The sequence below is a fragment of the Hydra viridissima genome, unplaced genomic scaffold, assembly GCF_058129835.1.
Source record: "Hydra viridissima isolate aposymbiotic clone 2 unplaced genomic scaffold, HvirCarnegie_v1 scaffold_11, whole genome shotgun sequence".
Classification (NCBI taxonomy): domain Eukaryota; kingdom Metazoa; phylum Cnidaria; class Hydrozoa; order Anthoathecata; family Hydridae; genus Hydra; species Hydra viridissima.
In genome coordinates this window covers 4,986,215-5,000,588 of record NW_028324310.1, presented here as the reverse complement: position 1 = coordinate 5,000,588, position 14,374 = coordinate 4,986,215, and the positions used below count along the sequence as shown (strand labels likewise).

Here is a 14,374-nt window from a genome sequence, read left to right as displayed (position 1 = left end):
TGAGCAATAAAGTTGTACGATTTTTTCTTCTAAAATAAGAAACAGCAAATGTCTCAGACATGAAATTATGTCAAAATATGTGGATAGAAAATATTTCTGACATAATTTATGTCGGCAGAAAATGTCTCAGATATAAAGTTATGTCAAAATATGTGGACAGAAAAATGTTTCTGACATAATTTATGTCGGCAGAAAATGTCTCAGATATAAAGTTATGTCAAAATATGTGGACAGAAAAATGTTTCTGACATAATTTATGTCGACAGAAAATGTCTCAGACATAAAATTATGTCAAAATATGTGGACAGAAAAATGTTTCTGACATAATTTATGTCGACAGAAAATGTCTCAGACATAAAATTATGTCAAAGTAAGTTCGCAGAAAAATATTTCGGAAATATTTTATGTCGGCAGAAAATGTTTTAGACATAAAATTATGTCAAAGTTGGTAGGCAGAAAAATATTTCGGACATATTTTATGTCGGCAGAAAATGTTTTAGACATAAAATTATGTCAAAGTTGGTAGGCAGAAAAATATTTCGGATATATTTTATGTCGGCAGAAAATGTTTTAGACATAAAATTATGTCAAAGTTGGTAGGCAGAAAAATATTTCGGACATATTTTATGACGGCAGAAAATTTGTCTTGGACATATTGGACAGATAACAACTCTGGAAAAAATTGTTGAAACTTTTTTTAAATTATGCAATAATTAAATACTGAAAAGGAGGTTTATATATTCGATGATCCTTTGTTAGAATTAATTGATGTTTTATGAGGTCCTAACAGTTCATCTCGCATTTAAATGGATGAATTTTGACCTAGTTTACTTTTTCCGCTGAACGTTTAAAACCAACCTGCGGGCATTTAAGTTGACTTAACTTAAAAAAAAGAAAAAAAAAAAAAAAAAAAAAAAAATGCGTATCCTTATTATACCATAAAAAAGGACTTTTAAGAAATATTGTGTATTTAAATTTTGATATAACTGCAAAAAATAGCCCAGGCCACTGTATATGTTGTTGTTGATGTTGTTGTTGAACAAACAGAATTATTAAACTTGGAATAAAAGTTACCAAAAATTAAAATTAATTTTGAATTTACACGCAATAAATATCAGTTTAAATAAAAAAAAAAGTTCATTGGATTCACATTTCAGAAGAAAAAAACTGTCATAACCACGATTTCAGACTCAGTATGTTATAGGTTAGTTGACCATTATGTTGAAGATATCTTTTCAGATCATTATGTTGAAGATATCTTTTCAGATCATTATGTTAAAGATATCTTTTCAGATCAGGTGTTATGTTGAAGAACTTCTGAAATGTCTCCTTTTTTCGGCCATTTTTTCAGAATTCGACGCGCAGTGTGGTGTGAAAATCATGATTCGAGCATAATTTAACAAAGATGGTTTTTAAAATAAAATCATATCCCATTGAGAGCAAGATTGTTCTTAGTGTTAGAACCAAAGTTTTGAAATATTTAGATTTTTCCGATGAGCAATAAATTTTTCTTCTTAAAACTTTGTTTTTTTCTTTACAAAACTGAAGTTTACGGAAAAAATAAGTTTTCTTAAATCAGTTTAGTATCTATCAAATAAATTATTTGTTAGCGCATTTAATGCAGAAAAGTGAATAATTTAGTGATAGAAAGAGGACAAAGTGGCATTAGTTTTGACCAAGCGGGTGGAAAGATAAATAAATTTTATGTTATCAAATATGTTGCTCTCAAGGGATGACATGTTTTTAAATCTTTTAAAATCTTGCTATTCATTTTTGTGTAAAAAACGTGCCATTCAATTTTTTTACTGAAGCTTATTTAAACATAATGCAATTAAATGCAAAATTATGATTCAAACCATTTCATATTGTTTTTGTTTGATGAGTTGACATTTTTTGCAAATTAGCTGACAATTGTTATCGAAACTTTGAAGATAACTGTCAGCAAATTTGTAATCTTTGATGCTTGAATGCTAAAATTTGAGAATTGTCAGCAAGTTTTTTTAATTTTAAGATGTTATCAACCTTAAACCCAGGGGTCTTTTTCTGATGAAATAAAATCTTTTCATTTATAAGAACAATGAACGGTTAAAGAAAAGAAACTTTGTAAATGAGATGTTATCTGTTTGTAAAATAAATAAAAAAAAAAAAAAAGAAAAAAAAAGATTTACATTATAATGTTCATAATTTAATTTTTTTTATATATATAACCGTTCAAGTTATCTGATTTCATTCGTCGAAATTTCTTTGGCTGAATTTTTATCTACTCTTGAAAAATTAAAAACGGCATAAAATTAGCTCTAAAATTATATAACATAAAATTGTACGATTTTGTAATTCTCTCACAATACTGCCTGCTTTCGCATTCAGATAAGTTCACTTTTATCAAAAATAGTTAAAGAGAATATTTAGACCTGTTGCGGTTACGTATCATCCAACAACTTAAATTTTTGTTTTTGACGCAACACGAATAAATTTGTAAATTTATTTAAGAAAATGTACTAAATTTGTGTTATAGTAATTTCTAAGAGAACACAAACGCTGACAAGATTATTAGAAATCTGCTTTTAATTTCTTCCATAATTACGAGATTAAATATAAAAAAAAGCTATAATAACAGAGAGTCTGCATACGTGCGTAGTAAATCATCTTCAGTTTGTAGTTACAAATTGTTAAATCTAGTAACTAAAAATGACATTTTTAAATGAACAATATCTAATAGTGCATGGGTTGCATAATGGTTTTGTAAAAAGCAATACTTTTTCTTGTGAAAATTGTAGTAAAACAGCATGAGTAATATAGTTGAGTAGCGAATGTGTGTGTGTGTGTGTGTGTGTCTATCTATCTATCTGTATATATATATGTATATATATATATACATATATATATACATATATATATATATATATATATATATATATATATATATATATATATATATATATATATATATATATATATATATATATATATATATAAAAACTGACTTATGTGTTTAACATAAATATCCTTATACAGATATGATGTCTTACTCTTTAAAATGTAATAGTTAGCAATGGCTGAACCAACTTTAGATTTTCTGCAGCCATTACTTTGTCCCAAAAAGTCTTTACAATCACTCTCCACTTCAAGTAGCAAGTCTTTTGACTCAGAATGTTCTAGTACCAGAGAAGGTCAAGTCAAAAGAAAGTTGTCTGATTTTGTGCATACAAATGCTAAGTCCAGAACAAGTACAGATTCACATACATCAGTACAAGATAGCTGGAGCACAAACAATCAAAATGGCTTAGTTTTGGGTGATAATACTCCTGCAGGGTAAAGCATTTAATTCCTTTTTTACTGTTTATAAATAAGTTTTAGATTTTAAATGGATTACATAGTAAAGATATTTATACACGTGCATAGACAAATGAGTTTTTATTGTGTTTTAACAATATTCTATCATTTTTATTTGTCAATTACTCCAGCAGTATTAAAAATGTTCTTCTGTAGCTAAAAATCATGGTCATTATTTTAATGATTTGGTATTTGCTAATTTGTTTGAAGAATCATTATTTGCCAAGTAGGCAGCAGCTTCAAAATATGGGTTATCAATTGTTCTTGAGGAGGTAATCTCACTTCCTGAATTTTAGAGCGTAAAATCCAGCAGTTCCTGCATAGGAACATACATAATGAACTACTAATACTAATGAACATTTTTGTATAATATCTAAAAATCATATTCATTTATATTAATTTTTCAAAAAGGTCACCAACAAATAAAAAACAAAAGTATTAGTAATAATAAAAACAATGTTGTATTTGTAAATCCAGTTTGTAATTAATTTTAATTTTTGTACATCTTAATATTAGACAAAATAAGTTTTAAATTAAGTTTCTAAGAGTTCTTTAGAATCTTTTACTGCTCCTTCAGCATATATATTGCTGTGGTGGATGCTTGTGATGACTCTTTAATAACTTAAAAATGCATAAATTGCTCTTGAATTCCATCTTTCACAATGAAAAGATGATAATGTATTAGGAAAATTAACTTTAGGAAAAGATCCATTTTTCTTTTAAAAAAATGATATGCTTTGCGTAGATTGTAGAACAGTTTCATATCATCTCTACATCCTAAAATTTCGTAGTTTAAAGAAGGACCACTGTTGTCAAATGCTACTATAAGATTTTTGTAATTTTCAAATTTGAATTGAAAAAAAGAGTAATGTAAGTCAGGTGAGGTAGACAACACCTTTTTTTTTTTTTACCACTATTAACAGTAGTTTTATCTTTTATAATCATTATACAGTTCCATAAACCAAAAAGATCAATAATTTTCATTAAAAATAGTTTCTGCTTTACCTTCTTTTAAGACAATAATAGCTAATTATTTCTTTTGCAGTATTTTTCAAAGGAGCAATCACTACACTAACACTCACTACCAACAAAAGAAACTCATGGAGGAGCATTGGTTTTTTTGAAATTTTAAAGGTGTTCCAAGACCTGACTGGCTTGCTACTTTTATGAAAAGAATCAGCTAAGTTTTAAATGCTTACTAGCAAGACACAAAAAGCAAATCAAAAAGCAAGCCACAAAAAAAAATCTTATGTTGTTTATCATTGAGTCCATAAAGTAAAAAGTAATCTCTGGCAAAAACCAAGTCATACTCCAGACTATAACTGGTTTGAACAAAAAAGAACATAGTAGTGTTGGCATCCTGTCAAGATTGTTCAAACAACACTCTGACCTTCTGCCAATCTGAATCATAAGTACTATCAATGGGTTGTTTGAAAATAAATCTGATAGAATAAAAACAGATATTTTTCAAATGTTTCACTGAGTAGGAGTGGAGAAGCTCTGTCACCATTGATATTCTATGCTGGCTATCATGTTCAAACAACACACCAACCTGCTACCAATTGAAATCTTAAATAATATCCTTAGTTGTCTTCAAGTTAATCTGATTGACTGAAAAAATATATTCATATTTCATCAAGTGGGAGCAGATAACTTATTTTGAAGATGAAAATGGAAATCTTCTTCAACTATTGATGGTCATCTTAGCCATGTTGTATAACACGTTATTAAACACATTATAAAACACATTAGGTCATCTAGTCATGTTAGATAATGCAACATTAAGCTATCACACACTACTGATCTACTGCAGCTGTTAGATGCATTTGTTTTTTTTTCCCAAAGGACAATAGAGGAATGTCCTTTTAACAAGACTGAGGAAGCAAAATTCAGCCCTATCAAAATTTTCAACCAATTTTATCAAGTGATAAAGTATGAAAGTTGTCTAAATGTAGTGCCCAAATTAACTAAATTAAAATATTCATACTAACTTAGTCATGTTATTTTTTTTTGGAAGAAAATCTGTACAAAATGGTTTGTACAGAAAACCTGAGCATAATCAAACATCGTTGAAGATAAATAGTAAGTTTAAATGATTCATCTGCTAATATTTTTTTAAAGTTTTTGCTTATGTATTTTAAAAAGCTTTATGCAAAGAATTAATAATGCCAATTTATTTTTACTATTATAAAACCAATTTCTGAAAAAGATAAATAACCAACTTTATAACTGGTCAAGAATTAGGAGTTGTGTAATTCTTGTAGAGATCTAGTAATAAGAAGCAATGAATGATTCAATGAAGTGTTTTGGGCTATCAAAAATGAGCAACAGAAGAAAAACGATTGAGAATGGTATAATCAGAAACTTATAATGAGTCAGAAGTTGAAGAAGAGGTATCTATATCATCAAGTTTGAACAGCTGAAGGAGTAATAATAGGCTTTTTTACATCATCAAGTTTGAATAGCTGAAGGAGTCATAATAGGCTTTTTTACATCATCAAGTTTGAACAGCTGAAGGAGTAAAAATAGGCTTTTTTACATCATATTTTTAAAATATTTTTTACAGGAATATTTCAAGATAGGAAGGAAAAAAGGCAAACTTCAGAATGGGTTAAATCAATCAGTTTTCCCAAAGAATCATTTAAACTTTATCTTTAACAATGTTTGATTATGTTCAGGTTGTCCGTACAAACCATTTGTAAAGATAAACTAGTATTACTAAATAATTATAAATATTTAATTTAGTTAAATTTTATAAGTGCTGGTGTTATTGAAATGGTTGAGCTAAAACATGTCAGATACTTTCTTAGTTAATTTTTTTGTATTGTAATTATTAGATAGTTAATACTTAAACTATATTTTTATGAATAGGATTTGGATATAAGAATAGGATAGGATAGGACCAATAAACTATTTATTTTCTGAATTACCAAATTCTACTAATTCAATTTGTTGAATCACATCTTGCTATCAACATGATGCGAAAAAAGTGTGAAAATGCTAAGAGAATTCTTCATTTTTTCTTGAACAAATAATGAATATTGATAGTCAGCAAACAAATGATTTGAAGATGAAGATGTAAAAACACAATTCAATAAGTATTGAAACGTTTTGTTGATACAAGCAAATCTGAACAGATATAGCTAGCTTGCTTTATGCATGTGTTATGTGCAGTTATATAGATAAACAAAAGACTGTGACCAAAGAAAGAAATGCACCAGTTAAGAACTTTTATGTGTATGTATATCTAACAAAAGACCAATAGAATATTTTTGGAGATGAAGTGCGAGAGAAAATGCAAACATTTAAAATGTGACACAATTTATAAATTTAAGAATACTTGGATTAAAATTTCAGAGAAAGTAGCTGAGAAAACTGGTGCAAACCTGTTTAATCATTTCAAGTGTAAATTGTCTGATTATGGTCTTAAGGCTATGTAGTTTGATATAAATCTAGTAAACATTTTTGGGTTTGTTGCATTACAAAAAAATTATTACTTCTTATTTGCCTTTGAATATTGCATTAAAAAACCTTGACAATGCCTCACAAACCTTTCAGTTTTAATAAATAAATATCTTTTATAATGAAAATTACAAAGATTGAAGACGTAAGAAGAAGAAGTAAGTATATTACATAGTGTCTCGATAATGTTTTTAAATTTTAACATATAGCTAGGTAGAGGTAGACTAATCTAGCTTATACATTAAGATTGGTTGCTATTTTATAGTCAGACTCCCTTTTTTGTTGCAGATTTTGAAAGATTGTTTATTATAATGATCAAAACTTATAAAAAAAACACCTGGTTATCACATAAAACCAACCTATCAAAATCAAAATCATAATTACTTAAAATTTAAGTTATAAAAACTCAAATCAACATAATTCCAAAAACTAAAGGTTGCTATGGGTTTCATATGAGATCTGAGATTAAGCTTAAACCTTAATCCACAAATGAAAACAAAATTGGATTATTAGGTTTATTTATTATTAGGAGACAAAAAAAACTAAAATAAAACCAAGTGTTGTCAAGGTGCTTTTAATATTCTTTTGTATTTGCTAAGTAGTATTTTTGAACAAGAACAATTTTTACCAGATATTTAATATATTGTAATATTTATGTAAATACTTAATGCAACTATATTACTATAAAATACACCTCAGCTTATACATCTATAGTGCTATAAAATACACCTCAACATATACATCTATACATACATATACATCTATACATACATACAACATATACATCTATACATACATACTATAAAATAGATAATATATAATATTATGTAAAAACAAAAATGTTTATAAAAACAGTTTTGGTTTTTCTTTTCTAATTAAGACAGCTTTTTTATACATAAATTATAGCCATCTAAATGCCTGGTTTCATTTATTCTTTTGTGTGTGTGTGTGTGTGTGTGTGTGTGTGTGTGTGTGTGTGTGTGTGTGTGTGTGTGTGTGTGTGTGTGTGTGTATTTTTCAAAATTTTATTGAGCATCATTATTTATTTAATAACCTTTTACTAACTATAAACAGTATTCATTTAAAATGTTAATAATTAAACTCAAAGCTTTGTGTACTTCATGCATTTTTATCTACTGAGCATTAAACTTACTGAAAAACTAGATAATATTTGCCCTTTTATATTTAAAAACAAAAAGTTTTTTGCATCATTTGACATTTAAATAAAAATTATAAAACATTTTCCTAACAGTATGAAAAAATTGGCACCAGTTTTATTCTGCTTATAGCTTCCATTTGATAGCAAGCAAATGATGCACTCTACATATAATGAGTGTTTTGAGCTGTGTGTATGCTTTGTGGAGCTTTTGAGGTGTGCCATGGAACATACTTTAGCATGTTTACAGTTAATAAAAGGAAATTGTTCCAAGTGACTGTAAAGTTTATTTTTACTGTTAAAGTTTCTTTGAACTGATGAAACTCAAAGTTAGTTTCTTTGAACTGATGAAACTCACAAGCAGACAAAGTAAGTTCTTCATTTTGTGATATTCTTTATGCAAAATTAAAAAAAAAAAAAAGTTGATAAAAATATTGTTGACTTTCATGTCAGTATTCATGTCACCCAGTGTGGATGCTAAATGTAAATTAACTTTTTAGAAAAGTTTTAACAAGACAATAGCTGTCAAAATAGCAGCTTAACTAATGATAATAGCTGTTTATATAGATCTAGTGATATGGGTTATTATATATATATATATATATATATATATTTGTACTTAAGAAAATGCTGTGCAGTTGTAAGTTCAAATATTTTTTCCTATTTTGTTTTAAAGATTCATTTCACTTTTTTTTTAATACAGTTTAGATTTTTTTCAACTGAGTTAATTTAAGAGAAATTAAGAAAAAAAAAATTGTTGTATTTTTGTTTTATTATTAAATAGGAATTATTTAATTATTGGTTTAAAAAGTTGTAAAAATTAGGTAGTAAGTTATCTATTGAAAAATTAAACTAATGATTAATAAATATGCATTTGAAAAATTAATTTATTATGGTTATTAATATATTGTAGATGTTAGCATATTATGTTTTTTAGTTTCAGTTATTTTTTTAAATATCACTCAACTCAACAGTAATAGCTGTAAATATCACTCAACTCTAAGTAATAGCTGTAAAGGTTTTTATGTATGGAAGGAAGTAGCTGTAATAACTTCATGGCAATGTAAACACATTAAGAATTAATTGCTAAGGTTATTAAACAAAAGATATCATCCAAAATTATTTTAACAGTCATAAAATAATTAATATTGCTAAATCATTGAATAGAAATTCTATGTATGTATGTATGTATGTATGTATGTATGTATGTATGTATGTATGTATGTATGTATGTATGTATGTATGTATGTATGTATGTATGTATGTATGTATGTATGTATGTATGTGTATGTATCTATGTATGTATCTATTTATGCATGTATATCTGTGTGTGAGATAGCATATATATAGAAATGTTCTTTAAAATATTGTTGAGTGTTACTACTATTAAGAAGAAATATTACAAGTTGTACTATTAAGAAGGAATATTACAAGTTGTATCAAAGTCTAATAGAATTAAAAATTATACAACATTTGATATATTGATGAAAGTTATCAACTGTTTTGATGACATCAAATGTATCAATTGCTTAATGTTTTATTTGGTCCTCTAGCATAAGTAAAGTTTTTATGACTTTGACATTGAATTTTAATAATTTTTAAGTTTTTTAAGTAATAATTTCATTTTATCAAATGTGTCAGGTTATAGTCTATATAAGCAAAGTATCGTGTTTCTTGGACCTAAATGATGTAATAAAAGATTGAAATGAATTTAGGATTATATTATCCAATATTTTCTTAGACATTTTCGAAATGGTTTGACAGATGAATCAAAAGATAAGAAAAATAAAAAAAAGAACAGGATTACACAGGTATAAATTGTTCTTTTGTCTTTTTAAAAATTTTATGTAATGTATTTGGTCATTTGATTTACTTGTCAACTGTGATTGGTTAGGCTTTTGAGAGCTTAAAGTGGTCAGAAATTAGTTTAGTGGTAAATTTAATGACAGGAAATTTAATGACAGGAAATGAAGCTCCTTTAGTTTGGATAAAAGCATTTAAGTCTCTACAAATGAAAACTACCAGTTACATTCCAATAATTGTATATTTTATTTCTAACTTTGTAACTTAATGCGAGATAAAATTCTTTATATATTTTTTGATTTTATAGCTTAACATACACTAGAAATTTTTTATCAATATCAAAAAAAAAAAAAAATCCACCATAGGCTTTGAAAAGTCTCAAGTTTGCAGGTTTTCAGTTAATGGTCTGAAAATAAATTTTTTGAATGCAAATAAAAAACTTTCTTCCCTAAAAATATTCATTTATTTAGATTTATTTTAAAATTTTTTTTATTTTAAAGAATGTTTGCTATCATAAGTGTTCTTTATATTTTGTAAAAACTTTGTATTTTTAGAATGTTTTTTTTCTGCAGTTCTTTTAGATTTAGAACGTTTAAAAAGTTGATTTCTGTTTTTATTTTTCTCTGTATAGAAGTGTTTTTTCACTAATTTTTAAATGTCAAAAGGTGTTTATGTTTTAATTCTATTTTAGCTCAATAGAAACAAAAATTGCAGCTTTTTAAAATTTTATTGACTTTAGATAATTGTAGTTTGCTCCTTTTTTAAAAAGTTGGTTCAATTTTCTTGGTGTTTTAGATGTTTTATTCTCAATTTTTTATGTTAAATTTTAGATTATTTCTGGAGTTAACCAGAAATCTAAATCAGACCTATTCCAAAAGATACTGAAAGACATGTCTGCAGAAGAAGAGCTGATAAGCGGTAGGTTGATAATAATTATTTTCACTAATTTTCCAAAAATATTATTTATTTTATATCCAGAATATGAAAAGGGCCTGGCTCTAGCAAAAAAAGCACTTATTGTAGTTGACTCTGATAAGAAGGATACAACACCTTCCCTTTATTGTGTTTTTATTTAAAAAAAAACAAAGTTACATCATAAAAAAAATAATTCATTAAATTCATAAACAACTCTATGCAGTATTGACTAATAGTAATCCAAGAAGAGTATTTAAAATGTTTGAAAAAGAAATTCAGAAAAACTAGTTTTACCTTTTACCCTAACTCTATGTTACCTTTCACCATCCATAGTTTTTTTCATGAAAACAAGACATTAAATAGCAACATTCAATGATGTGTACCAAAAAATATGTATACCAAAAAATATGTATACCAAAAACATGAGTTTGCAAATATAACTTATATTGCAAGTATGACTTAAATTAAATCAGATTTACTTACACAAAAGAGTCTAAATAATTTGCAAACTTCTTGGTTTTCCTTGTATAACTTTTTTACAAAGTTCAAATGTTTATCAAACTTATGTACCAATAACATTGCATGTGTTGCTTCATATTTAAATTGATTTCTGTGTCTGGTATACTTGCTGGTATTACTGCGGTACTGCACAATGTTTTTTTCATTAAAAGGAACATGTTTCCTGAGATTGCACACCAAACAAAACTTTCAGTAGGAAAAGCTGGAGAAGTTCTTTGCTCAGATTGCTAGAGAAGTTTTTTGCTCAGATTGCTGGAGAATTTCTTTGCTCAGATTGCTGGAGAAATTCTTTGATCTCAGTCCCTGAATGTAGTTTTCAACATTTACAACTCAGACAAGTTTATCACTGTCCAAACAATGAGTGTGCAGTACTTCAAGATTCTCATTGCCTGTCTCAATACTAGTTGACATTCTGTTAAATTTGGACATGCTTTCTATGATAGTAGAATCTTCTTGGTGGGTTTAAATAATACTTTTCAAGTTGACAACTTATATGCTGCTAATTTGATCAATTGCTTTAGTATTACAAATATTGAATTCTGTCAGTATTTTTTCTACTTTCTTATCATTGATGTTATATGTGTTTTTTAATCTTTTAAGAATGTTGCTTGTCATATCTGTACATGACCTGATGCTGACTTGGTCTACATTATTTTTACACTAGAAAAGTGTATTGCATGCATTTTGATCTTCTTGATTTTTTCTGAAGACTATTTGCAGATGGTCCTGAAGCACTTTCTTAGTAACAGATTTAAATTTGTATTTTAAAACTGAGCACTTGTAAATGTGCATCTCTTAAAGAATAACTACCCAGTGTAGACTTCTTGTTTTACCTTTTTTATCTCACATTCTTCAAGTTAAAAACCTTAAAAACATCCCTGAGTCCTTTAAGAGTTTCACCAATGTCCCCCTGAACTCCTTAATTTGAAGTTCTGAGAATCTCAAGCTGAAGTATGGAACAGATACTTTATTTTTATTGTTTATAAATTATTATTATTAATTATAATAATAATAATAATAATAATAATAATAATAATAATTATTATTATTATTATTATTATTATTATTATTATTATTATTATTATTATTATTATTATTATTATTATTATTATTATTATTATTATTATTATTATTATTATTATTATTATTATTACTGTTATTGTTATTATTGTTAATATTATTTATTATATTGTTTTTAAATGTTTGAAAAACTAGTTTCAATTCAGGAATAAAATTAAACTACTAGCAATTCCAATTTAGCAATTGTTACTGGAATTTGATAAATTTAAATACTTTAGCTGTACAATAGAATTGTACAGCTAAAGTATTTAAATATGATAATAAACAACTGTATAAATACAAAAACATTCAGTGTTTACCATTCATTACTGGCATAAAATTCACTCATCAGAATTGTGATGTTGCAGCATTTAGAAAATGTCCACAAGCACTGCAGTTGAACACCTCTTTTTCCTTTAAAGGTATGACTAGATTTTTTATAACTGAAAAAGTACTGAAATCATTTTGAATTAACATCCTACCATTTCAAAACATCAATGTTTTATTTACATCTTGAGAATAGGATATCTACAATGGCAATAATCTTTGTCAGAACATTTTCTAAAACATCTCCAATAGCATTTTATCAGTTTAATTTTTGGTTTTAGCCAGATATAAACAGATTTTATCTTACATACCCAGCTTGTGGTGGAAATTCCTAGCTAGTTGGATAATGATTTACAATTCTGACATTCAGGGCATCTAAATCACCATACTTTTTCATCAAAGTGATTCTTTGTTCCACACTTTGGATGTTTCATATAAAGTTCATCTGTAAAAACATGGGTACAAATTTGTGGGTGATCCAAATGACTCTAATATAAAATAATAAGTTTGGTGAAATTTTCTATTATTTAATGAATACTTAGAGGTGGTATTAAGTCTATGAAGTTTGACCATGGATCAAGTAAGAACTAAGAAACATGCCCTATTGCTCAGTTATCAATGCTGAAGTGTGGTCATTTTATTTCAATGGTCTCTGGTTTGCAATAGCAACTTCAAACTATGAAGCCATGAAAGCAAGACATCAGTCATAAGTGTGACTGATTGGAGCATCAAATTAAGAATATGGTTTTATTGCAACAGGCTTTGTACTTGGTCTTAAAACAAAGTGCTAACAAAGTGTTACCAGTGCAACAATGTCTTGATATTTGGGAGAAAGCTGTTATCCCTACTGTCCATCAGCATGTTACACATATAGTTAAGCAAGTTCTAAACATCCACAAAGAATGGCAAGGGCTAAAAAAGTCAGTGAAATGTAGAGCTGTTACTCGAACGAATAAACAATTAGATTGCTTGTTGTTATTTTTATGGACATCAGATAGTTTAATCTATCAAATGGTTGCATATAGGATAAAATCAGAAACATGGAGTGAAAACTACTTAACATGCTTCATACTACTTCAAGTTTTGATCAAATTTTTGTTTCAGTTGATGGTTAAAATGGGAGATTCCAATATACATTTTTGAAAAAAAAAATTTTTGGGCCACTCAAATTTTTTTTTTTTTTTCACAATAGAATTTAGATATAATTCATTATTGATTGCAGGCAAAATGAAGTGTTTCATGCTTGCCTGTTGAAAAGATCTCATCAATTTATTACCTTTGAATTCTGTCAGATTGCAGCGATCTTGACATAACCACCTAAAAAAAAATGTTAATATTTAATCATTTTTCAATTCATAAAACTATTAATGCTCCTGTTTATTCACATGTCTGTAGAAATGCCTATATCATTTATTGAATCCTTAGCAATATACTGCTAAACCTGGCTATAAAGTAGAGGTTTTTTCCTAAAAGAGTTAAATAAGTTTTAAAAGTTTTTGCTAGTTCAGCTTTAACAACTCTTGCTAAAGAATCTTTATAGCACCAAAGGGGCACTTAACACAAAATTTGAAGGCCTTTTAGTTTTTTAAATATTTCTGCAACTCTTTCATTTTCCAAAAGGGTTATGTGCACTGTAGACTTTTTTTATCTCTCAAGTTTTTTTGATAAAACTTTAACATGTTCTTCATATGTTAGCTATCTTAGCTAAATAGGTTAAAAAGATTTTTCAATAACAAACATATTAAAAGACATTTAAAAAAAAATTGTTTTGATTTTTAAAAGAACAAAAGCTGCAGAGAA

General features: G+C 27.0%; 1 protein-coding gene across 1 annotated transcript in view; it reads left to right on the top strand.

Moving 5' to 3' along the window:
* The first annotated feature begins 2,962 nt into the window (after positions 1–2,962).
* The window catches only part of LOC145191410 (protein Aster-B-like), a 28,581-nt gene continuing 17,169 nt past the window's right edge, over positions 2,963–14,374 (top strand). The window contains exons 1-3 of the mRNA XM_090066069.1: positions 2,963–3,312; positions 9,693–9,762; positions 10,585–10,672. Of these exons, the coding sequence (XP_089922195.1) occupies positions 3,053–3,312; positions 9,693–9,762; positions 10,585–10,672 (418 nt within the window). The 5' untranslated portion in view covers positions 2,963–3,052. The remainder of the gene's footprint in view (positions 3,313–9,692; positions 9,763–10,584; positions 10,673–14,374) is intronic.